The sequence below is a fragment of the Penicillium oxalicum genome, chromosome VIII, assembly GCF_001723175.1.
Source record: "Penicillium oxalicum strain HP7-1 chromosome VIII, whole genome shotgun sequence".
Classification (NCBI taxonomy): Eukaryota; Fungi; Ascomycota; class Eurotiomycetes; order Eurotiales; family Aspergillaceae; genus Penicillium; species Penicillium oxalicum.
In genome coordinates, this window is record NC_064657.1 from 1,290,243 (window position 1) to 1,312,598 (window position 22,356).

General features: G+C 51.9%; 8 protein-coding genes across 8 annotated transcripts; 3 read left to right on the forward strand and 5 right to left on the reverse strand.

Annotated features, from left to right (window-relative positions):
• Window positions 1–1,500: 1,500 nt before the first annotated feature.
• On the reverse strand, window positions 1,501–5,189 carry POX_h09750 (Chitin synthase D; the record flags this gene model as incomplete). Its single annotated transcript, XM_050118497.1, has 2 exons — window positions 1,501–2,404; window positions 2,473–5,189. The coding sequence occupies 2 exons, from the start codon at window positions 5,187–5,189 to the stop codon at window positions 1,501–1,503; spliced, it is 3,621 nt and encodes a 1,206-aa protein (XP_049965284.1).
• A 1,793-nt stretch (window positions 5,190–6,982) lies between these two features.
• POX_h09751 (uncharacterized protein) lies at window positions 6,983–7,807 on the forward strand (the record flags this gene model as incomplete). The annotated part of the gene is made up of 1 exon (XM_050118498.1): window positions 6,983–7,807. One exon carries the CDS (start codon window positions 6,983–6,985, stop codon window positions 7,805–7,807), a length of 825 nt encoding a protein of 274 aa, XP_049965285.1.
• Window positions 7,808–8,707: 900 nt separating this feature from the next.
• On the reverse strand, window positions 8,708–9,909 carry POX_h09752 (Trans-enoyl reductase fsr4; the record flags this gene model as incomplete). The annotated part of the gene is made up of 3 exons (XM_050118499.1): window positions 8,708–9,408; window positions 9,470–9,587; window positions 9,655–9,909. 3 exons carry the CDS (start codon window positions 9,907–9,909, stop codon window positions 8,708–8,710), a joined length of 1,074 nt encoding a protein of 357 aa, XP_049965286.1.
• Window positions 9,910–10,601: 692 nt separating this feature from the next.
• POX_h09753 (uncharacterized protein) lies at window positions 10,602–11,126 on the reverse strand (the record flags this gene model as incomplete). The annotated part of the gene is made up of 1 exon (XM_050118500.1): window positions 10,602–11,126. One exon carries the CDS (start codon window positions 11,124–11,126, stop codon window positions 10,602–10,604), a length of 525 nt encoding a protein of 174 aa, XP_049965287.1.
• A 1,194-nt stretch (window positions 11,127–12,320) lies between these two features.
• On the forward strand, window positions 12,321–13,219 carry POX_h09754 (uncharacterized protein; the record flags this gene model as incomplete). The annotated part of the gene is made up of 2 exons (XM_050118501.1): window positions 12,321–12,905; window positions 13,088–13,219. The coding sequence occupies 2 exons, from the start codon at window positions 12,321–12,323 to the stop codon at window positions 13,217–13,219; spliced, it is 717 nt and encodes a 238-aa protein (XP_049965288.1).
• A 3,047-nt stretch (window positions 13,220–16,266) lies between these two features.
• Window positions 16,267–16,962, reverse strand: POX_h09755 (uncharacterized protein; the record flags this gene model as incomplete). The annotated part of the gene is made up of 2 exons (XM_050118502.1): window positions 16,267–16,402; window positions 16,700–16,962. The coding sequence occupies 2 exons, from the start codon at window positions 16,960–16,962 to the stop codon at window positions 16,267–16,269; spliced, it is 399 nt and encodes a 132-aa protein (XP_049965289.1).
• A 1,221-nt stretch (window positions 16,963–18,183) lies between these two features.
• POX_h09756 (uncharacterized protein) lies at window positions 18,184–19,079 on the reverse strand (the record flags this gene model as incomplete). Its single annotated transcript, XM_050118503.1, has 3 exons — window positions 18,184–18,302; window positions 18,389–18,651; window positions 19,045–19,079. 3 exons carry the CDS (start codon window positions 19,077–19,079, stop codon window positions 18,184–18,186), a joined length of 417 nt encoding a protein of 138 aa, XP_049965290.1.
• Window positions 19,080–19,655: 576 nt separating this feature from the next.
• On the forward strand, window positions 19,656–21,931 carry POX_h09757 (uncharacterized protein; the record flags this gene model as incomplete). Its single annotated transcript, XM_050118504.1, has 3 exons — window positions 19,656–19,812; window positions 19,871–21,514; window positions 21,591–21,931. The coding sequence occupies 3 exons, from the start codon at window positions 19,656–19,658 to the stop codon at window positions 21,929–21,931; spliced, it is 2,142 nt and encodes a 713-aa protein (XP_049965291.1).
• Between the last annotated feature and the right edge of the window lie 425 nt (window positions 21,932–22,356).

Genomic DNA, 22,356 nt, shown 5'->3' on the forward strand with positions numbered 1-22,356 from the left:
AAACAAGTTCTCAGATAAGAAGAAAGGTGATAGGATCGCGTCGCCTGTGCAGTTCTTATGCGGTGCTTTTTGAGGCAAAAGAATGCTCTGACCGCCAGGATTATGATCGAAAGTTATAGACGAAGCTGGCGGTAGAAGTTGCCGAGGAACCCAAGAGTGAATAGCAGATGTTGACTGTATGCACACATGGAACGGTCAGACCTCGCTGACAAAGGACCAGCGAGGATGAAGGAGTCGCCTGGCGGGGCGAATAACGACCCGATGAATATATCCTCGTCACCACGGCGAGCGACTGAGAGAAGCTGGCTGAAGGTAAGGGAGAAAGTCAGCCCGTTGAGGCAAGCGACTCACACGTGGGTGCCAGGTCACGCAATTCCGAGAACGAACACCCCGTGATGCGACGACGAGGACAGGGCGCACGCCGTTCCGCAATGACAACCTGTGCCTAAGACCAATAGATTGGCCTTTGGTCGGAGTTGCGGGTACAATCGACGCAGGGCAGAAGAAGACACAGGTCGGAGAAACGGTCCAACCAGGATTGTCTGCGCGCACTGTTTCGAATGCCTGGCCCCGTGGAATGTATGATGATCCTAGGGAAAAATGGAGTAACTCACGGGGGTCAAAGAGCGCGGACGACCGGGGACTGGGGGCTACACCGTGACCGGAAGGGGGGCGGGCGCGCGCTCGTGGGTGGACCGAAACTCCTGTATGTACTACTGTACGACTCTATATGAATAATTTTCGATCAAAGAGCGCCTGCTCGTCGTCCTATGGGCTTCAGGTACGACAGGGTCCGAGGCTGATGAGCAAAATGTAGGATGACGAAAGAAGAAGTGGAGTTCATGCGGATGTGGGCTGGGACAAGCAGACAAATGACTAGGTGTTGGCGATGGCGAACGGGCTGTCGCCGGGCCACTTCCAGTCAGGCAGAAGAATGGAAGAAGAACCGCGTGCCTGACGGAGCCAGGAAGGTGAAGTGAGGGAGAACGTCAAAGGAACGAGACGACTGCAATTAGTGAGCCTTCCGATGCGTCGAGTGGGTGCAAGTTATGCCAGAACGCCGTACAAGAGGGGCAGCGTTAGATGGATCATGAACTGCAAGGACGGAATAGCGTGGGGTCTGCGGGAGAGACGGACACACTCGAGCAGCACCCGGGCCGGAGAAAAGGCAATTAGTCAGCGGGTCGAGCACGACCGCCCACATCCAATCAGCGTGGACCGTGGTTGGACCAAAATGCATATGGGAGGCGTCAACATGAGAACAGCAACGAAGGTGACTAGGAAGAAGGAGTGGAGAAGTTGAAACTGAACCCGAGATCGACATGGGCCCGGTGGGAGGCACTGAATTATAGATGGTAGAAAAACATATATAGAACTGGCAAGGCCAAACCCTAGCCAACGAGAGACAAATGACAGAGAAGGGCAAAAAGAGAAAGAGGTAAGTACAAACTCCACGGAGAGGAGCGCAAGAGCTAGATATATGAACAAATACGTCAAGCATCAGTAGTCTGAGTATCCCTCAAAATGCGGATATCCACTCATGTCACCAGAGGCATGCGGCTGAGGCTGCGTCCATCCATTGATTTGCATGCGCCGTTCCTTCTCAAAATCACGCCAGCGCTTCATGGTGATCTGAGTGCTATCGAATTCACCCTCGACGGCACCATGGCCTTCATCCTTACCACCGGCTGTCTTTCGGGTATCGCCCCAGGAGAAGTCGTCGAACTTCCAAAAGGCGTACATGGGCAGGACAAAGTTCCAAATGGGAAGGGAGAGGAGGTAAATGAGCATCCAAACCACATATATGAGACGGTGGGCAGTAATGACGATCAAGACACCCGGAAGACCAAGAATCAGGGCAAGTAGAACGAGCGGAATGACCTGCACGGGCTTGCGAATGATGGAAGAGATGATCACGTAAATGGTGAAGGCGATGGCGGCGGGAAGCACCAGGGTGCCGATCAGCTCAATGAAAATGACGAACTGCATACTGAAGCAGAAGGTACCACAGAGATCACGGACAAGAACGAGCTCGAGGAGGTTATGGACAGTACTGTTGATCCAACGGCGACGCTGGGAGAGCAGGACAAGGAACTTGTCTGGAACGACAGTCTTACAGACAGCCTGTGGCACGAAGATCTGCTTTCGTTTCGGGAAAGTCTTCAGCATCAGTGTGGTCAGATATCGATCTTCACCCAGCAGAAGCAAGTTCTTCTTGTGTAATGTGTCCACCACATTCTCCGAGTAGTGTTCCACAATATCTGGATTAGCCAGAATCGGGACCCAGTAGTTTTGGCCTCCCTTCGGTGCCTTGATTCGATACATCGAGAAACAACCTGGCAAACAAGTGACACCACCAAACACAGACTCAAATGACTTGGCCTGATGATGGGAAATGAAATATCTAAAGGGGAACGACCGTCAGCATTTGAACCCGATGTGGACTTGGAGAGGGGATTGACGGCTACATACTCGAAGACTTGAATCATCGTGACCCAACTGTCCGTCTTGTTGGCGATCTTTGTCTCGCCACAAAGACCCATCACATCTGGATCTTTGACCATGGCTGAGATCATGTGCGTCAAACTGTCGGGGAAGACTTTGGTATCGGCGTCGACCATGAGGACTACTTCGTAAAAGTCGGGTGGGATGCCAGTGACATTCCACATGCCATTGAACATTTCAAATTCGAGCTCAGTCATGCGTTCGTCGAACATGACCTTTTGAAGGAAGGACATGAGGACGATCTGGCTGTCGCGCTTACCACGGTTGCCCGGCTTGGACTGGGTCGCTTCAGCAGGGGTACCGCACTTCACAACAACCATCATAGGCACTCGTTGCTGCTTCTCAGGAGGAACCATGGAAGTCTCGCCATAATCGTAGAAACCCGAATAAACCTTTGCCATGTTGTGACGCTTGGAGCCTGTGGCGACGGCAACGTAAGAGAAAGCCTGGACTTCCTCCGGAGGCACGACGTGATCCTTGACCATGCCAACGACAATATCTGGAGTCGAGAACTCTTCACCTTTACCCTTGATGATACCGTCGCAAATGACCAAAATGGTCTTATGGCTGTTTGGATAATCGGTCAAAGCAATCGAGTCCAAGGTCGTGCGAATACCCTCTTCGCCTTCCGAATAACAGGTGACCAAACAAAGCGCGTGGGCCAGGGGAAAGCCGAAAGGCTGCCAGTCGGGCGGAGGCTGTGGAACCACAGACTCGTGGATGAATCCTGCAGGACCGGGTACTTCCGACTCTGATATAGTGGTCGCGAATCCGGGTTCTTGCTGTCCGTGTCCGACCAGGCTTGTTCGACTAGCGGCGGCATTGTGGCGAGAATGGTCCGCGCTCAATGTCCCGTTGCTGCTATTGTGGCTCGTCTTGTACATAGTGTTGCTATTTGCAGAACCGGGCATCAAATGAGTGGTCGAATTCTGGCTTGCCATGGTCACATATTGCTTGATTTGTTTGCCGCTACCCGTGCTGCTGACCACATATGGGCTGGAGAAGCGAGATGTGGTAGGAAGGAAGCTGGCGCGCTTGCTGGCTCGGTCAGGCACAATCGGGTCGGCCACGCGAGGTGCAGGTCGGTAGATATCGTTGGACCAGTCCTCAATCTGCTGATTGCGGGTGCGAGCGTCGGAGGCCATACTGGTCTGCTGAGCAGCAAATCGAGGGGCAAGGAACCATTGGAAGAGCAAAGCAAAGGCGAACTTGACGATCACGATGGAGAGAATAAAGATCAAGGAAATGTATAACACCACCTTGGATGCAATACAGCCGACGGTGTCGGTGTCAATGCTGCCCACTTTGATAATCTGTGTCAGACATTTACCAATCTTTTTCTGGTCTCCGCTTTGAAGATAATAGGTGAGATCGACACCGCGGACATCGGGGTTCTGACGCAAGGCATCAAATTCGAACGGGTACTCGACCTGATCCGGGTTAAACCACCGTAGGAGATCTAGGTCCAGAACCGTGCCGGAGTACACAGCGAGATTTCGACTCTTGTTTTTGGTATCTTCCCAGGTGTAGTAGACATCGCCAGACCCAGTCAGGTTGTAAAAAGAATCGCGGGCAAAAGCACTCGTGTGACACCCCCAGCCCTCATAGTAGGAGGTTGTCGTGTTGGGGTCCGACGATCCATCCTGGTTGAATGCGGTGCACGGGAAGTACCAGCCCAGGTCGCCTTTGGAATTGGTTGGGACACCACCGCCAGGTTTCGCCGTGATGAGACCCTTACATGCACCATTGACTTGTTGGAAGAAGAAACTGCCATCCTGACCACCGTATTTGTGCGGCAGATCATACAAGACATTGGTACCACCGGGGATACCCTCGGCGGCTGGATGTGTTGATCCGGTCAAGTCGTATGCCTTACCATGGAAGATCATGTAGTTACTGCCCACCTCATTCACTTTCAAGCGGAGCGGAGGATTGCGACAAACCACGGCCGTGAAGCCAAAAGTCAGGAAACCCACGAAAGCAGCAATCATGAGAATCAAGCTAATCAACCCAATCTTCTCGCGCCAAGCCGTTCGCTGTTCTTTCTGCGGCATGCCGAAGCACTTGAGAACGAAGTCGGGCACTAAGCAGCTGACCAGTGCGCAATAAGTCGTCCACAAGTCGGGTGGCCGTGCTTGCTGTATCGCCTTCTGCTGCCTTTTCTCGTCGCTGGACATTCCGCTCTTTGAATTTCGACGGGAAGACCTCTTCTTCTTCTTGGAGCGATGTCGACTGGGGGCACGATCCATGGGCTTGTTCACGTTGCCGTGGGCGCCGTACAATTGGTCCTTTGACTTAGAGTCCAGGCTTTTTGAGCTGTTCGTTTCCGCCTCAGGATCTCTGTCGAGCAGCGGATCATCGCCCGTGGCAGAAGGATGAACAGGCATCCGATGAGAACGCTGTCGGTAATGATAATTTGGGTGGTCCCGGTCGACCGGACGCCTCTCCGGTTTAACAAGAGTTTTCTTGCGCCTCACCTCAGTGCCGGGCTCCATGCGTTCCTCGTCTGTCTCGGGGCCCCGTCGATGGCTGTGTGATCGGCGACGACGATGTCGATGACTGGACGGCGATGTTGGGTTATCGCTGTATTCACCGGGTTCGGCATCTCTTGTACGTCGACGACCTGAAGACTCGCGGAAGGCACTGCGCTCCTCGCGCCTACCCGGCCTCTGTGGCAACGACATTACTCTGCGGGTGGAGGATCACAGTCAAATTTCGGCTCGGCGAGATGACAGCGATTGCGTTTGCAATCAACGGCACCTACCCTCAAGCGGCCGTCTTAAGCCAACCACGGAGAGTCCGACCGGGTCTTCGTCAAGTTCTCGATTCACCGTCGGTTCACCGCATTGACTGGTTCCGAGTGGTTAACGAGAGGGGAGGACGTTGCGATGCACACAGAACGCTTGCGCCGAGCTCAAGCACGGCTGCACACCCCCAAGTAAGAAGCGGATTGTCCGAGTTCGCGACTCTGGATGTCGTTTTATCGCAGATTGGCAGGTTGTCGACGACTCGAGACCGTTGGGGGCCGCGGAAGGTTGCAGAAGGTGTAGCAAATGGCGCGGAACTCGTGGTCGCCTCTGGAAATCACGGGGGTGGAGAACAAACAAGTTGTGGTCCACACAAGTGGCCGCAGAGCGAGTGACAGAAGAACGAGCGACTCGGAAAGATCAGCTGCGGCCAAGAGAGTCGACTGTCGGTAGCGAAAGCAGATTCTTCTACCCCCTGAAAGAAAAGGGACGCCGCTTGAAAAGACGAGATGAAGAACGAAGGGAAAGAACTGAGAGTGAGACAACGATCGCTATGGTGATGGATTCTGTGGGGGCGGACGCAAAAAGTCAGGGACCCAAGTCACGGGGGGTTCGGAGATCTGAGCCATCCACTTCTCTCCGTCTTGCCGGGCAAGTTGCGAATACAAAGTGGTGCTATTCCACGACTTTGGGATGCCCAAGAGGGCTGTTTCAATATGATCAGATCTACGTCGCTACCAAATTTGCGTCACTTTGGGTTTTGGAAGGGAGAAAATCACGGTCGTGAATTCTGCTTGAGGGATCGTATCTCCCAGTTCCGAGACACTGCTGGAGTCAATTGGGAATTCGTAAAGTTGGGTTCTGTCGTCCATACTGACTGCACTTGCTTTAGCCGATCGAGTTCGAGGCCCCACCTGCTACACCTCCTCAAGGTCCCCCTCTGATTCAGAGTCCGTCTCAACCAGAAAATGGGTCCTGTCATAGACCTGGTCTCTTAGCCGAGGACAAATGTCACATTCGACACACCTGTCATACTAGTTACAACTTGCCAGTGCTGCTGGATTAGGTCACGGATGCCCTCCGGACTTTCCTTCCAAGCATCACGCAAGGACCTACCCGTACATCTGGTTGGCGGTCGGACTTTGCCCCTGATCTATTTTTACGTGCAAGGTGACAGAATTGCACATTTTTGGAAATTAGTGCTGAACAGTGCATAGAAAATTTGACCTAGTACTAGTGCAGTACTAGGTGAATTTATGCAATCGTACAGTATGTACCACAATTTCGCTATAGCATGGATGCAGTCTTACACTACAAACGCGTCACGAGTAAAGGAGGACGGGGTGTGCGTGAAAATGTATAGCAGTTACTAGCGATAGCAGATGCCCCGATTAAATGGCTTGGTCAATGTGTCGTCGCTTCCTGTCAGGCGGGATTCATAAGGTATGCGTGCTGCTGACTACCATCGAAGGTAATCCTGGTCTCCGCCATCTAGCCTCCGGCGTAAGTTAATCTGACATAACGCAATGCTTAACTGACGTCGCTTGGTCAGTCCAACCACAACCTTGTAGGCTGCAGTGCCACCGAAGCCTGAAATGGCAGACAGGCCATTTGCCCACCCGAAGAGCGTGGAGGCTGGACGCGACACGACAGTAGCTGTCAAGGGGAGCGCTCGCTCTTACAGTTGCAACTAGCGACAGAGGATCAGCGAGGTCGCCGATACTGCAAACATGCTGTCTTCCAATGAGGTTATCCCTGCGGAGCTTGCATTCATCTCTCTCAACCCGACAGGCAGCACAACAGTAGTTCTCATTCATGGGGCATTGGTCTCTGGTCTCTACTGGGACCTCGTCTGGCGCCATCTCCCAAGCTCGTATCACTTGATCATTCCAGATCTTCCTAGCCATGGGGAATCACACGCCATCAGCCCATTTTCGATAGATCTATCAGCACGCATGATTGCAAATCTGATACGATCTCATGCCATCAACGGAGCTGCGCACATTATCGGCCACAGCCTGGGTGCCAAGATTGCGATCACTCTAGCCGCTCGAGAATCGTCACTGGTGAGCTCTGTGTTTGTTTCAGGCTTCGAGGTCTTTCCGCGAACAGCACTCACCCCGTATCTTCCCTACGCTGCATGGACAATGACCCGCCTGGAGAACTGCCTGCCACGCTCCTGGCTACGCTGGGCAATGGATGGAGCAGATCTACCTCGTATAGATCCCAAGACCTGCACTCTCGACTTGTACCGTCAGATCACCTCTCCAGAAGGGACTGAGTGCAACAATAATCATTCGCAATGGCCAGTGCCATGGCCTGCGCGGACCCTCATCGTCGCTGCAGGAAAAGGGGGTTTCATTCCTACAAGTGACCATCCGCATGACGCTATTCGATTGATGGAGATTGGCAAAGAGCTAAATCCAGAGACAATAGCCTATTCACATCCCCAGATGCGGCATCCATGGAATCGGCAGGCGCCGGAACTCTTTGCGAGAACCGCGGTGGCTTGGATGGAGCGCAAAGAGATGCCAGATGGGTTTGTCAAGCTTTGAGATGAAATTTCCGGTCAATGGGCCAGGACTGCTACTTTCTTGCAGTGAAACCCATGGTAAGTCGTTTTTGAAATATCTCTCTGCCTCCAGCAAGATTGAGGGCGAAGCATATCCATGTCGTTGAGCCTCAACCCTTCCGTGACCCTTCCGTGATTTTTGGTTGATCTCTCCGAGCCGCCTCTGTAGTGGCACTTGATAGTGATACATTGAGACAATAGTCGGTCTGACGGTCATATGACATGGCGGCAGGTGACTTGCAAGGAGAAGGCTCTGGCGTCTGTTCATTTACAGGGAAATGTTGACATACCTGTGCTATTGCAATCTGCTTTTCTCGGGAATCCTCGCTTGAGGATTACCGTACTTCACTCCTTCACAATCGCGTCCCGTTCGTCTCGCTTCGTTGCGTTCCACCAAGAATCAGTTCTTGGCAGCGGGTATCGAAGTACGCGTGCCAACAGCAAAGCTTTTTCAGTGCGTCTTCTTGCTCAGTCTTGTGCAACATTTATACAATACAATCATGCAAGAATCATTCGCCTGACCTCAACACTCACCCTGATAAGACCCAGCTGGTGGGGATTTTTCAACCTGGTCAATATTCTCCGAGGTGACAAAAATGCCCACTTTGCAGCAAACCCCGACAAGTGATTTCGGTCATGTCAAGTCTATGCGGGATATCAACGCTTTTCATTGAGACAACACGATATCGTAGCTTTCAGCGAGAATGAAGATAATGAGATACAGCAAGATACACCAATATGGGGCTATCGCCCAAGTATCGGGCAGGAGCAGGCGCTAGAAAGATCTAGTCGGAAACATGCTGTCTTTACATCAACTCTTCGCGAAATGAGATGCTTGAACGACCGCTCCAGCGTATGTACAATTGCAAAAGCTACACAGGCCTTACGCAAGGCCAGGCGTATCCGCAATACGGAAAACATACTTGACAGCACTTGCTTTCCCGGCTTTCAGGTCCTTCAAAGCGTCATCTACACCCTCGAGACCTCCTGGTCTCACCTCGAAAGGATGCGCGGTGAAGGTGCCGTTCTTCAATGCCCTGGTGAGATATCGGGAAAATACGAGGCCGAGGTCTTCAAAGTTGTCATGGGTGGCGAATCCAGGCTGATTGTGGACCGAGCCGACATTGGTGATCGTCTTGACGGCAGGCGAGACGTCTAGCTCATTCGGCAACACAAAGTCAACCTTGCCGCCTTCGACAAGCGACTTCCTCACAACCTCTGCGCTGTCCTCAGAGGCGATCGTATCGAGGGCGTGGCGCGCCGTGGGTTGACCGGATTTCTTCAGACTGTCCTTGATGGCCTGGATGGATGCCTGAACTCCCTGGCGATAATCCACCACTGCGTCGCCCTTGCTTGGATCAAGAAGACCTTGTACGTAAGACGCACCCTTTCCTGCAATGGCAATGATGGGGTGAATGTTGCTGTTGCGCGCGAATTTGATCGCGAATGAGCCGACAGCTGTGCTTGCGCCGTAGATGATGAAGGGGGTGGGAGTTTCTGTAGGGGTCCAGGGTGCCGGGAACTGGAGGTGTCCGTACAAGGAAGCCGCGGCAGTCAAGGCGGCGAGAGGGAGAGTGGCGGCCTCTGGGAGAATCGACAACTGTTAGCTCGGAACTATTCGTGATCAGTCTTCTATGGTTCGCACCTTCGAATGATGTGTTCTTGGGCAAATGGAACGTTGTGTGGCTCCATGCAATGGCATACTCTGCATAGGAGCCATGAGGCATGCACATCTCGTGGAAAGCTGCCACACGATCACCCGGCTTGGGAAAAAAGTCAGTCCAGACCAATGCCAATTGATATAATCATCCCAGCGCATCAAACGCTCACCTTGAATTCAACCACGTTCTTGCCAACCTTCTCCACAATGCCAGCAATATCATCTCCTTGGTTCAGACCATTCTTGACCGCAGCCAAGAGAGGAATATCAGGTCCCGCGCCTGCAGCGTACTCGGGGACCTTCCAGTCCTTGGGATTGGATCCAGACACCACCACTTTAATCAGAACCTGATCATCATTCGGCTCAGGAATTGGGCTGTCAACGATCTTGACAGCCGGTCCAACCAAGTTGATAACTTCTTTCATATTGTGCGAATGAGATGTTCGAGAGGAGAAAATATGCAAGTACCCGAAACTGGACGGAACCGCCGTTTGATAACTGCCTGCACTGGATCGAGTTCAAATTGGGTATGAGATTTTATGCTGGACAATGCTAGCAGTGTACAACTTCTTACAAATCAAACAAGGGAGATTATAAAGCGCTTTCTTCATCACTACCGACAGGCTTGAAGATCATCTCGCCCCACACGCAACGTGGAATCCTTAACCTACGTCATTCATTGTAGATCGTCCCCGGCATATCCGGCATGGTTATTTGACTTGATCTACTAAGGTGTCTCGAGAATTCCTAGCCGTCAGTATTCCAATCAGCACTATGAGGCCCGCGTCAATGGAGACATCTGTTGAAATTTTTTTTTTTTAAAAAAAAATAAGCACTCTATCTCTATGGGGTATCTGCGGAGAATTGATTTCGAGGCCGATACCTAATGGAACAGACACACGCACATACGCAGAAGCTGCACTGTAAGTTTCACGAGCAGTCGACTACCACCTGTGGACGTAGGAGGCTTAAAGATATATCACAAGAGCTAGCATAGCGGTTCAATCCGGAGCAAGGGTTGTCTATCGTTGCCTTGGTACGTGGAATTGGTAAAGACGAGGCAGTTCTCCTCAATCTCAAAGAAGATTCGATACTAGCGTGTATGAAATACACCAGATTATTCATAACATTGAACAATGAGCGCAATGAAAGCAGTCATTGCCAAGCTCATCAATTGGATGAGTGAAGGGCCCGATGAAGATGTGGCGCCGTTGAAAAGAGGCGTTGCAGTACTTCCGTCTGAAGGGCTCGTCGTGGTCCCAGTCGCTTGACTGATGTAAGGGATGGAAGTAGCCGACTGGCCACGGACCGTGGTCATAGAAGACGAAGGCAAGGGAGTGAGTGATCCAGGGGATCCCATGCAGTTAGTGCCATGGCAAGTTGGGCTAGAGATAAGAGCAGTGTGGACGGAGCTAACTCTATTGTTTGAGCCAGAGACAGCACCATTGGCACCGCTGGCACCAGGAGAGCCAGAAGCAGACGAGCCAGACCCAGAGCCTGATAAATTAGTGCCAATAGATTCCGAACCTGAAGCGTCGTAGTTTCGTGCGGCAAGGGCGTACTGGACCGAGTAGTGACAGAGACCGAGACTACAGGGGTAGAAACAGGAACCGGATTGCACGACCGCCGCGGGACATGCCATGGCACGGGAGTATACTTCCAGTGATGGCGGAGATGAGGATCATGATGATGGAAATGGATTGGTGTCGCACTCGGACTGGGGGGCCTCGATGAAGGTGAGGCGCGGTGGGTTCTCGAGGCAAGACCTCCATCAATCAGTAACATCGCGAGCACGCATCCTCGAAGTAGGTCTAACATGGCCGCAAGACAAGAGGCTGGGAGGTGAATGAAACGAGTGAAATCAGCCCAACAGCTAGAGAGAGAGAGACGAAGGAGCCGAGAAGCAAAACTAAAGATTGAACAAAAGACGCAGGCTTGCGGAGAAAGGCTCAAAAACAGCTGGCCAGGATTGTTGATATACCTCGAGGGCCATAGCTTGTCTTGAGCGTTGAGACTCCGTTCAGGTCGCCTAAACCCGTATGGGTGTCTCCAGGTGCCCCTGAAAAATGAAGCCTCAAAATCGATAGCCCAGAGACAACAAGACCCGCATCAAAATCCTCGGCCAGTCCGATTGGGTACGAATGAGGCACTATCAAATAAGCGATCGAACTTGAGCAGAAGCGGAGAACCTGCTCGTGAGCTTCAACTGCCTGGCGAACGCACGAGGTGATAGTAGCGGACGGGACAGCGCGCCACGTTCCACTGATGGGACGACCATGTGCCAGGGGCAACCAATGTTCATGAAGAGCAAATCGATCATGTTTGTTATAAATACAGAATCCACGTCCAGCAGAGAATGGCCGAAAGGAAAAAAAATCAAGGAAAAGATAGTCGAAGACGTGCCTGGTCGACAGACATTCATCGGTTGACCGTTATTTTCTGAAAAGTTCGAGAGATGAGAGCTCCTTGACTACACAGTGCCCTAACGGGCTTGATCGCCGGCCAGGTAGCTGCCATAACTACTCGCGCAGCCTCATCTACACCAGCCTCATCCCCTTCTTCACTTCCTCCTCATCTCGCGCTGGAGTGTTATCCCCATCTGGCGACTGCTTCCGTCGCAGTCATATCAACTTCGACTGTGACTCGCACCTATCATGATCGCAATACCGTCGTGGTCTACTTGACCACACAGGATGTAAACACTATTACTCCCCTGGCGAGGACAGAGCCGGAGACCAGTATGGAGACCCTCACTGTCATCTCTACTGCGCCCGCATTTACAGACACCTTCTCGACTACATCCACCGACTATGAATAGGTCACTAACACCGCGACTATGCCTCCGGTCACCGTGACTACATACACCACAACCACAGTCACGACAGCAACCCAGATCTCCGTTCCTATAGCTGCAGGATTTGTACCGCTCGTAAGCTCGCTGCAAATGCCGACGGCTGTGAAGCGGGACCTCAATGACGGCTCCTGTCCCCTTGAGCCTGACGACTACAGGTACACGTCCGCTGTGAAGTGCATGGCGAAGCTCACGATCACACCCACGTCAACTTCGGCCGTCACTGCGGTCCCCACCACCAACACCGTCCTCGTACTAGTTGTCGCTGTGACAGTGACCAGTACCTTAACCACAACTTCTGTTGTCGTTCCCAGTGATATTTCCGTCACTCTAAGCTACAGCACTACCTTGACCCTGGCCACAAGCACAATAGCACCTGCAATCACCAGCACAGCGACAGCGACTCGAACAGTGACGACAACGACGACTACGGGTGCAATCTATGCAGCTTGTGCAACAAACAATGTCGCTGGAGGGCAGAATGTTTTTGGGCCAGAGTTTGGCTCCGCCGCTGGAAAATCCGCCTCCGTACTCTCCCTCGGCAACATGCCTACTAGGCGTATATCCGTCGTGAGTGCCGTCTCGGGTTACGACTGCTGTGTCAAATGCCAGCAAGCAACGAATTGTGCCATCACCTTTTACCACCAATTGACGTGTTACATCATTAGCACCGACACCTGCTCATCCTCGAATCATGGCCAGGTCGTAGCCTCAAGTGGAAACGGATATGACATCACTAACGGACCACGCAGCACATGGATGCCCGGACCAGGATTAAGAAACCAGTCCTTTCTACGCGCCATCGGCAAATTTGGGTGCACAAATCATTGCCAACGCTGCGATCATTGTCCCAGACACAAACATGTGATTATCTCTTCGTGTAAATGTTGAACAGTTCATGTATTCGACGAATATTCTCCTCTACTTGACCCTTGATAAGTGCTTTCTCAGAGTTCAATTGTTCCTCGGATGTAGTGCTGGAGGGGGCTAATTCTCCGCGAAATTCTGGGTTTGACTGGACAACAAAGTACCTACTCCTAGGCTTGATAGCCACTGATTTTTGCGACTCAGCGGGGAGATGAACCCACTCGCACATTGTGATTACTTAGATGTCTAGGCAGTACCTGAGATAGCTCACGTTTATCTGCACACTTCACACTCATATCGTATCTTCTGATCGACACACTATGGCCAGCTGAGAAGCGTTGATCTGAATTTTTTTTTTCACGAGTCCGAAATGACCAGCTCGACCGAGATTCAAAGGTCTAGAATTTACAGTTATAGACCTCCGGTGGTCATTTGGAGCAGGGCTATCAACGCCCCAATCTTAACGGTTAGAGATAGTCTTAGGAGAATTCAAGACCTCAACCAGCATCAATACCTTGATCGTCGAGTATCTTCGTAAGTTGAGCCTTCAAACGTGGACCCTACCTGCATTGTGGCCGTAGAAGCCGCGGAGATCAGAGAATCACATGCTTATTGGACTTTCGTATCTCGGCGAATCAAAAGTGTGCATTCCCAATTTGGCGCGCTGTAAAGTTCCAGGCGGAGCAATGCCTATGATGCTTCACACAGAGCGGCGAACAATTCCGCTGCGACGTATTGTAACGATCTAGTGGAGACTTTTCGCCAAAATAAAAAAAAGAAAAATAGTGTTACGGTGTGAGAGGTAGAACTTCGAGATTATATGAAAGCATGGACGTATCGCTAATCGAAAGCCGTCATTTCACCTTGAGCCAATATTTCCATACGAGGCGAGTAGGCATGTATCTTGTCCGCTGCAAAGGGCTGAAACGAAAAGCGGATCTCGCCGTCGGCCACGCGAGATTAGGTTCTCCCAGCCGTGAGGTGGGTCTTTCCAGTCTGGCGTCCACTGCGAAGCCAACCCTGAAGATCAGCCTTGACAGCCTGATAAAAATAGTCAAATGCTCTGATGGTAGGTCTGCTTACCTATCAATCAAAAAGAGGCTGTGACAGGACTGGTCCGATTGTGCCTCGAGGTACCCTGGTACTTCTGGGGTGGATCCAATTGAAATGGGTTTCTTTCATCAGGAATCCACTACCAGTGCTCTAAGAAGCAAGGACTACAGCCAAAACAGCTTGGACCACCGTCTATACTTGTTTGATATATATCTAGCTGTAATTAAATGGTGTCGTAATTTGCCAGCTTCCAGCTATGACCAGCTGAGCCCGTCAATCTCAAGTGAGGCATTGGATGAATCGATGGCCTGGTAGACTATGACACTATGTGCAAGACTACCTACCCATAGACACCATTTCGCAAGCTCTACATAGAAAAGACCTAATACAACAGACCAGAAAGTTAGCATTGGACCCCGCCATCGTTCCAAATCAATGGGGAGGTGACCATGCTTCAGGTCCTGTTCAACGGGACAGTCAATTTGCTTGACCTTTTGAAGGACCTGAAAACAAAGGTTAGTCCACTGGGCTTCCCCCAGTCGCTATTCTCTCGCTTCTGGCCACTACGATCGTGGTGTGGGCGGCCGCTCACAGTGATCCAGATCTTCACTTCACAAGCTCCCTGACTGGTGACATTCTATGACACAGTGTTGTCTTTGTGGGTTTGGTTCTGGGTCAGGCAAAGGGGAAAATATCTATGCCTCCTTTGGTAAAGGATACGCTTTTGGAATCTTTCCGAGCGATGAGTGTCGTGGGCGAGACCTGGCAATTTCGATCGTTCTCTTTCATAGCCGAATGGACTGGCCTTTTGTCATTAAGAACGATCGACTCTTGCGCGACAGTATCAACCTAGAATCGCTAACATCTCGGGTCTTGATTCCTTACTTGGCGTATTACACTTGGGTATCCACATAATCTCGTTAAGAGTGTCAACCGGACATACCTGTATTTTCTTCAGTCATCTCATATTCATCATCGATCCTTCTCCGCAGTACTGTACTTCTATCAGACATGGCTGCCCTCATATCCTGATTACACTCTCGAGGTAAGATTGCCCTTGCAGGACGTCAACTGCAGCTGTGCAATTGACATGGGCCAGGCTGGAGGAACTGGGGTCGCTGCTTGGGTTTATTGCTCGAGCGGTGGTTCTAGAACCATCTTCTCTAAGACGAACTGGGCGGTATTCCTGTCACGGACCTGCGAACTTGCGTCCTTGATTAATTCGTGGCATCACCAGATGCTTGAGAAACAATACATTGCCGGAGGTCCTTTACCGAGCGGCGTCTTTTCCATGCCATCGCGCTGATCTTCTTTACTTTGTTCTCTACCAGTCTTGGTCTTGCGTGTTCAAAGCTTGTTTCGCCTCTCTGAAGAGTAAAAGCAGCAATTGTGGAAAGCTTTCCCGTGCTTTTCGAGGCTGGGAAGTGTTCCGGCTGGCGTGGAGAATCCATACACTCCACCATATGGTAAAGATCTTGCGAGAGTCCTCTTCCACAACCTTCAAAGAACTGATGTTCATGGAATAGACTTTTTCTTTTGTCTCGGGAGGCAAGGGGACAACATGGGTGGTGCCGCCGGAGCTCGGACCTTGACCTTGCAATGGCTCGATCCAGCCATGCAGAGCCGCAGTGCATCAACTCCCCGGGTCCAGTGCATTGGCCGTCGCTGTCGTCTGCTCCAAATAAATCAGGTCATAAGCTTGAAACATGACAGCTGAGGCTTTTGCAACGTAGCCTCATGCAGTGAATAGGACGGTCAAGGCGGTGTCTGGCGCCTGCATTGTAGGGCCTTAATTGTGTTTGTTGGCATTGTTGCAGCTTCTTCCCTGAGCTGACCGCAAGTTTCGATCTCCATCAATTTCATCCGAGCTCACGGTAGGGATACGCAGGCATCGGTGAAGATCAAGATTTATCTGGGTTGAAAAGGGAGCGCCGGATATATTAGTGCCGGGCGGAGACGATAGACTCGGCGGTGGAAGTCGAATGCTGCTGAACATTGACTTAGAGATATGTTATTTGATCGCAAGCGTGAATCTTCTCATTATGGGCTTTATCCGATTGATGATAAACCACTGGGTCTTATTTACAATCCCTGAGTATGAGAGGTACCTATCAAGCTTCGAAGCATTCTTCTGGAGCGGTGCATCACTACAAGTTAGGTACCAGCTTGATAGAGACCATGTTAATGCGACCGGGGCAAATATTATCTAATAATGTAGTAAGGTCGTGAGCTGAGTTTCAAAAGTCAATTCCAAACATTTTTACCGCTGAAACCTTTTCTCCCCCGCCTGGGAATCACCCCCCTCATCCTTCACGATAACCTGGATCTTCAGCATCCGATGGAGTGATTCGAGTGTCTCTCTGATGAGGCGATATGCGGCAATGACTCGTACACTATGTGACCAGAGAATACTGTAGCTGGCGTCTGTCTATCTTTGATCTTACTTGAGAATGCCCATACTGTCCGCGACTGTGCTGGACGAGGCTCGAACGAACGTGGAAAGACTGCCGCGCCAGCTTCCAAGAGCCACAAACATGGGATCGGGAGACGCAACATCCAGTAAGATGATCGCGGAGATGAGAGATGGGGGTTTCAGGAAAGGGACCAACCATGTGCCACACGAGCCGAGCAATCCACGGCCGCGTTTGGTACAATCTTGGTCGTTCGAATCGACGGACTCATTAATCCATGATCGGTGAGGGCCCATGCTCCCATGCTCGGGCACAAAGGCGTTGCGACGGGATCATCCACTTGTCGAGATCTTTCAATGCCAAATGCGTACTACAAATACTACTACTGTACGACTCGTTTATGCACCAATGCACCAGTGCATGATTGCTGGGCCATTCATCTGGAAAGCAAGGGTACTAATTTAGAGTCCCCCCTCGGTGGTCATCCCGGATGACACGCACAGACTGGAGCACATCCGAAATTTCCGCGAGTCCGCGTGCTTTGAGCGGTGGACCCGGTCGAACAGGTGGAACCACCGCGATCTGCTCTATTCTCCTTTTCTGATTCCACAAAGAGTACGAGTGATAATTCAGTCACCCATGGGGAACCACTCTGAGCCACACCTCGGCTACAGTAACCAGACAATACTGAGTCCTTTAACTCAGCAAGAATGGACTTTGACAGGTCGCCGCTACACTGGGGGCGCTCATCTTCATTCATCCTCACTTGAATCAGCAGCATCGTGACTGTGCAGTGCACCAAGGAAGTAATCCACCATCCCGTTCCAGTGACCGTGCTTCGTCTGAGACAGGTCCGAGTCCTCTGGAGCTTAGTCTCTCCCTCCGTGCCTTTAGCGTCCCTGACACACACCAACTGGCATTGAAAGGGTCCTCTTTCACCGACTTCCACGCTCGTTATAGGCTCAGTGGAGGAGAACCTTCTGATTCCGCCATCGCAAGTCCCGTTAGGCGATGGACGAACTCATCTTTATTAATAGTTGCCCATCACGTCTCCACCGGACCGCCGCATGACGGCCGAATTTTTTCTTAGCGCCTTTGCGCCTTCTCCCCCCACCTTCTCAAGCCCCCCCGTCGTTGCTGATCTCTGCTCCTCGAGAATGGCAGGGCCATGAGCTTGCAAGCTTACAGCTCTGGGGATGACTGGGTTGGTTCCATCTTTGTGATGAACCACCAAGACGTCATGGCACCGAACCCAACAGCCTTCAGAAGATGAAGACTCCAAGATGAGCTGTGACTGCCAGACTGGTAATCCCTAATAGATCTGATTGTGGCCCCCTGAAATCTGCGGCCGAGCACGTCAGGTGAACCCCGGACTTTCCCAGAAGCCCCCGGACCCCTTCTTCTTCCCAAAAGTTGGATAGACCACCTCCCCCCCCCCCCTATTCCAAGAGAATCTGCCAATTTCCATCGGGTTCACATTAGATCGCAAGTCCCTCGGGAATTATGCAATCGAGAATCTAGAAGAATAACGCCGATGTGATGGATTCCGGAGTTGGGCACCGAATCGAGTCTTTTGGCCATGCGGTCGCTCGATCGGAAGAAAGCGATCGAAGTCCGGGGAGCCGATCAAGACACCCTGCAGGAAAGTCAGCGCACAGCCTTGTCCGTTTCAACTTGCCAGGCAACGAGCCAGAACTTGACTGAACTTGACCCGGGGCCTACCGTCATGCAGGACAAAAGAGGCTGCGCGAGCAAACGCTGTTGGCCCGTATGACGGAGCCAGCCTTGCCTCAGCTTGGCCGTCCGTGTAGTGTACATGCAGACCTCCAGACTTGGCGCCCATTTCTGACGGGGCTTTCAACTCTAGGAACTGGAATATGTCGCTGTCTTCTTGGGATGATGCATCATGTGAATAAAGTTTGACCCGAGCTGATTGAGAATACGAATCTTCGGCTGATACCGTCGGGTCGCGGACAAACAACGGTCTAGCTAGTCTCGTGTTGGGAATCACTACAATCACTCAATCACTATACCGTAGCAAGTCGCCATCCGACTGGGTCAACCACAGCGGTAAGTCATTTATCATGGCGGAGGGAAGAGTGGCCCATCGATGGTGGACAGCGTGCTGCAGTCATTGGTTCAGCGTCTGAATCAGAAAAAGGATCTCCAAATGAAAATGGGACCGTCAGACAAGCCCAACCCGTCAAACTAAGAAAAAAGGAGCCCACTTGGATGCTGTACTGTCTCCAATGAACCCAATGACCCACTACGAAACTGTCCCCCTCATCCCCCCTTCGCTTCATGAAAATCAGTCCCGCAAGGAGAGCGTGGTCGTCTTTCCTTCCTTTCCTAAACTATTGCTTTTCAGATTCACTCACAGTGCAAAGAACTTCATCTTCACATCCTCAGACATCTTGGTTGTTGTGGTCGTTGAATACTCTCTTCATCCAGCCAGCACAGTGCAACCGGACAGCCAGAACTGCCGACTTCAACGTGCTGATTCATTCTGGTTGTGATCTGAACGAGTCATTCATCAGCGGCTGCGCCGATCCGCACCCAAATCGTGCACGACTGAATCAGCCTCTCTCTCTCTCATCCATGGCCAACTGCCCGTGAATTGTTGCGGCGACCAGTTCTCAGAAAGGTCTACTCGGCTGCAAAGTGCGAGTGAGAAAAGACCGTAAGATCAGCTGAATTATTCCGGGTACAAATCACCCTGCGTGTCAACTCGTATTCGGTCTTTTGGGGAGCCTTGTTTTTGTCGCTGGTGCGTTTCTCGGTTTGTTGCAAGAATAAGCTCGGCAACTCGGCGCTGGGTGTTTTCTTCCACTCCATCCGACTCGGTGCAGTTTATACTGTCGATCGAGCTCTTCGCTTCCTCGCCCGTCGGTTACGCATTGCAAAAACAATTTTCCGCCTCCAAAGCTCGCATTTGATCCATCATCCGGACATACCTCTGCACGGCACATTTCATCGCCCCTCAGCAAAGATGGCGTCTCCTATCGCCGCCGAACACCCTCCCATTCCTTCCCCTCCACCAGCCTACCTCCGAACAAACGCCCACCATTTCACCTTCTCCAGACGCCACTCCCCGCACGATCCCGTCGCATCTCCAGAGCGCACAAGTCACCCGCAGACCTCTCTCGGTGGGCACGTTGGACTCGGAGTCACATCCAAGGATTCAAGCGGCCCCTCGCTCACCAGTTCGAATTGACCGCGGGTACAAGAACATTCCCCAGTCTTCCTCCGTCCAGATCGAGGACTTTCAAAATGTGCCCGCACCACCACCTATTCAAATTCCCCAGTTTGCCGATTTGTCCATCAATGAGTCGAGGCCACTGTCCCGGAATGCAGAACACACCTCGCCAGCGTCACAAAAGCCGATCTCAGTCCCACAGCTGGCAACACCGCAGTATCACACTCATACCCCAGGCAGCAGCGGGTCATGGTCGATTGTGGACAGTCAGCTGAAGCAGGCCGGTCAAGGAACCGGCAAGAGCGAGGTCACTCCCGAGAAGCACAGTCCTACCGATTCCTCCCGGGGGAGCTTGGAAAGCGAGACCCAAGATTCGGGAGATTATCAGCCCCTGGCATACCACCATCAAATACAGGAGCAACCACGTAAGCCACCCAACGTGCGGCATTCCACTCTGGGCATCAATCTAGGTGACCCGAACACTGGGTCATCGAGCAATCTGTCCGTGAACGGGACTCGCAATGGACAACGCAATTCCCAATACTCTACGACGTCAGAATCGGGCGTCGGACAGCATCGCCGCAATCTCTCTGCATCACCATATCTACAACCCCGGGTCACGTCACGACATTCGACGGCCTCGCCCGCTACCCGTCCGCTCTCCGTGTTGGACCTGCTTCATACCTCCTATCCTCAACCGGGCCCTCATGCTGCCCAATTCGACCACTCTCACCTCGAGACCTCTGTGGGAAATCACGCCTCCCTCTTGAGTCACAAAGAGACGTTTGAGATGTATCTGGCTAATGTCAAAAAGACCGATGTGCCCGCCGTGCAGTACGAGTTTGCCGTATTCATGATCAATTCGATGCGCGAGATGCCCAGCGTGGATCTGGAAGATTCAAATTCCATTACTCGACAACGCCTGCTGCGCGAGTCCAAGTCCATCCTGCAGCGCCTGGCGGACCGAAGCTACCCCTTTGCGCAGTACTATCTTGCAGACGGATATGCGTCTGGCCTCTTTAGTAAGGGCAAAGAGGATTATGAACGCGCATTCCCTAACTTTCTGGCTGCCAGCAAGCACGGCCACGTCGAGGCATGCTACCGTACCGCTTTGTGCTATGAATTCGGTTGGGGCGTGCGCATAGATGGTGGTCGCGCGGTTCAATTCTATCGCCAAGCCGCCTCAAAAAATCACCCCGGCGCCATGCTGCGCATGGCGAAGGCTTGCTTGAATGGGGACATGGGACTGGGTAAGCGTTATCGTGACGGCCTCACTTGGTTGAAGCGCGCAGCAGAATCCTCCGATGCGCAATATAATTCGGCCCCTTACGAGCTTGGCTTGCTGCATGAAAATGGCGACGGAAATGACGTCTTCAAGGATGAATCGTATGCTGCACAGCTCTTCACCAAGTCGGCCGAGTTGGGCCATATCGAGGCTGCGTACCGCATGGGCGACGCGTACGAGCACGGAAAACTGAACTGTCCACGAGACCCCGCGCTCAGCATTCATTTCTATACCACAGCCGCTCAAAGTGGGCAACATGCTCTCGCGATGATGGCCTTGTGTGCCTGGTATCTCGTGGGTGCCGAGCCAATTCTCGAAAAGGATGAAAATGAGGCATACGAATGGGCGACACGAGCTGCTGCTCTTGGTGAGACTACCCCGGATTTCTGCTCTCCACCACTGTATTTCCTTCTCCCCCCTTTCTTCTAACATTGTGGATCTAGGCCTGATTAAAGCGCAATATGCCGTGGGCTACTTTACCGAAATGGGCATCGGCTGCCGACGTGATCCGCTCGAGGCCAACGTCTGGTACGTTCGAGCAGCGGAGCAAGGTGATGAGCGCGCGCGAAGCAACGGATTGCTGCCATTCGAGCCGCCGCGGATGGGGCAAATCCCGCCACATCAGCGCGTGGAGGGGCCCTGTCTCGGAAAGGCGGCGCAAACAGTCATGGTCAGTTGCGCCGGATTGGCCCCCTGTCGCTGTATTCCCAATGTAGCGCACCCAAAGGCTAACGCAATTTTGATCACAGACAAAACCAAACAAAAGCGCTTCGTCATCTTTTGATCTGTTCTGTCCTCCTTATTCTTCTTCTCTGTTGATTCTTAATCAGCCACTACCGTGTTGGTTAATACTTATCATGATTCCCAACCAACTGCTGCCCTTACCATAGGTACCTGACATTGAGCTTTTATTACCCAGTATCTCACTGCATTTTGCGGCTGTCTGTCGTTTTCGGTTCATTAATTTTTCTGTGGGCTTTTTGGGACCCTTTTTGGGGCGGGCGATGGATGGAGTACCGTCTGACTGCTTTTCTCTTCTGCGCTCTCTATTTTCTGCTGCGTGATCTGATGCAGCCCAGCTCGGTCGTCTTCTCCAGTTTATCTGTGGCAAACTCTGGTTTGCAGAGCCTTGCTTTATATTTTTTGTGGCTATCACCTAACTCCTCCTGACTTCCTCTTTTCTTTTTATCTTGCGCTTTTCTCATCAAA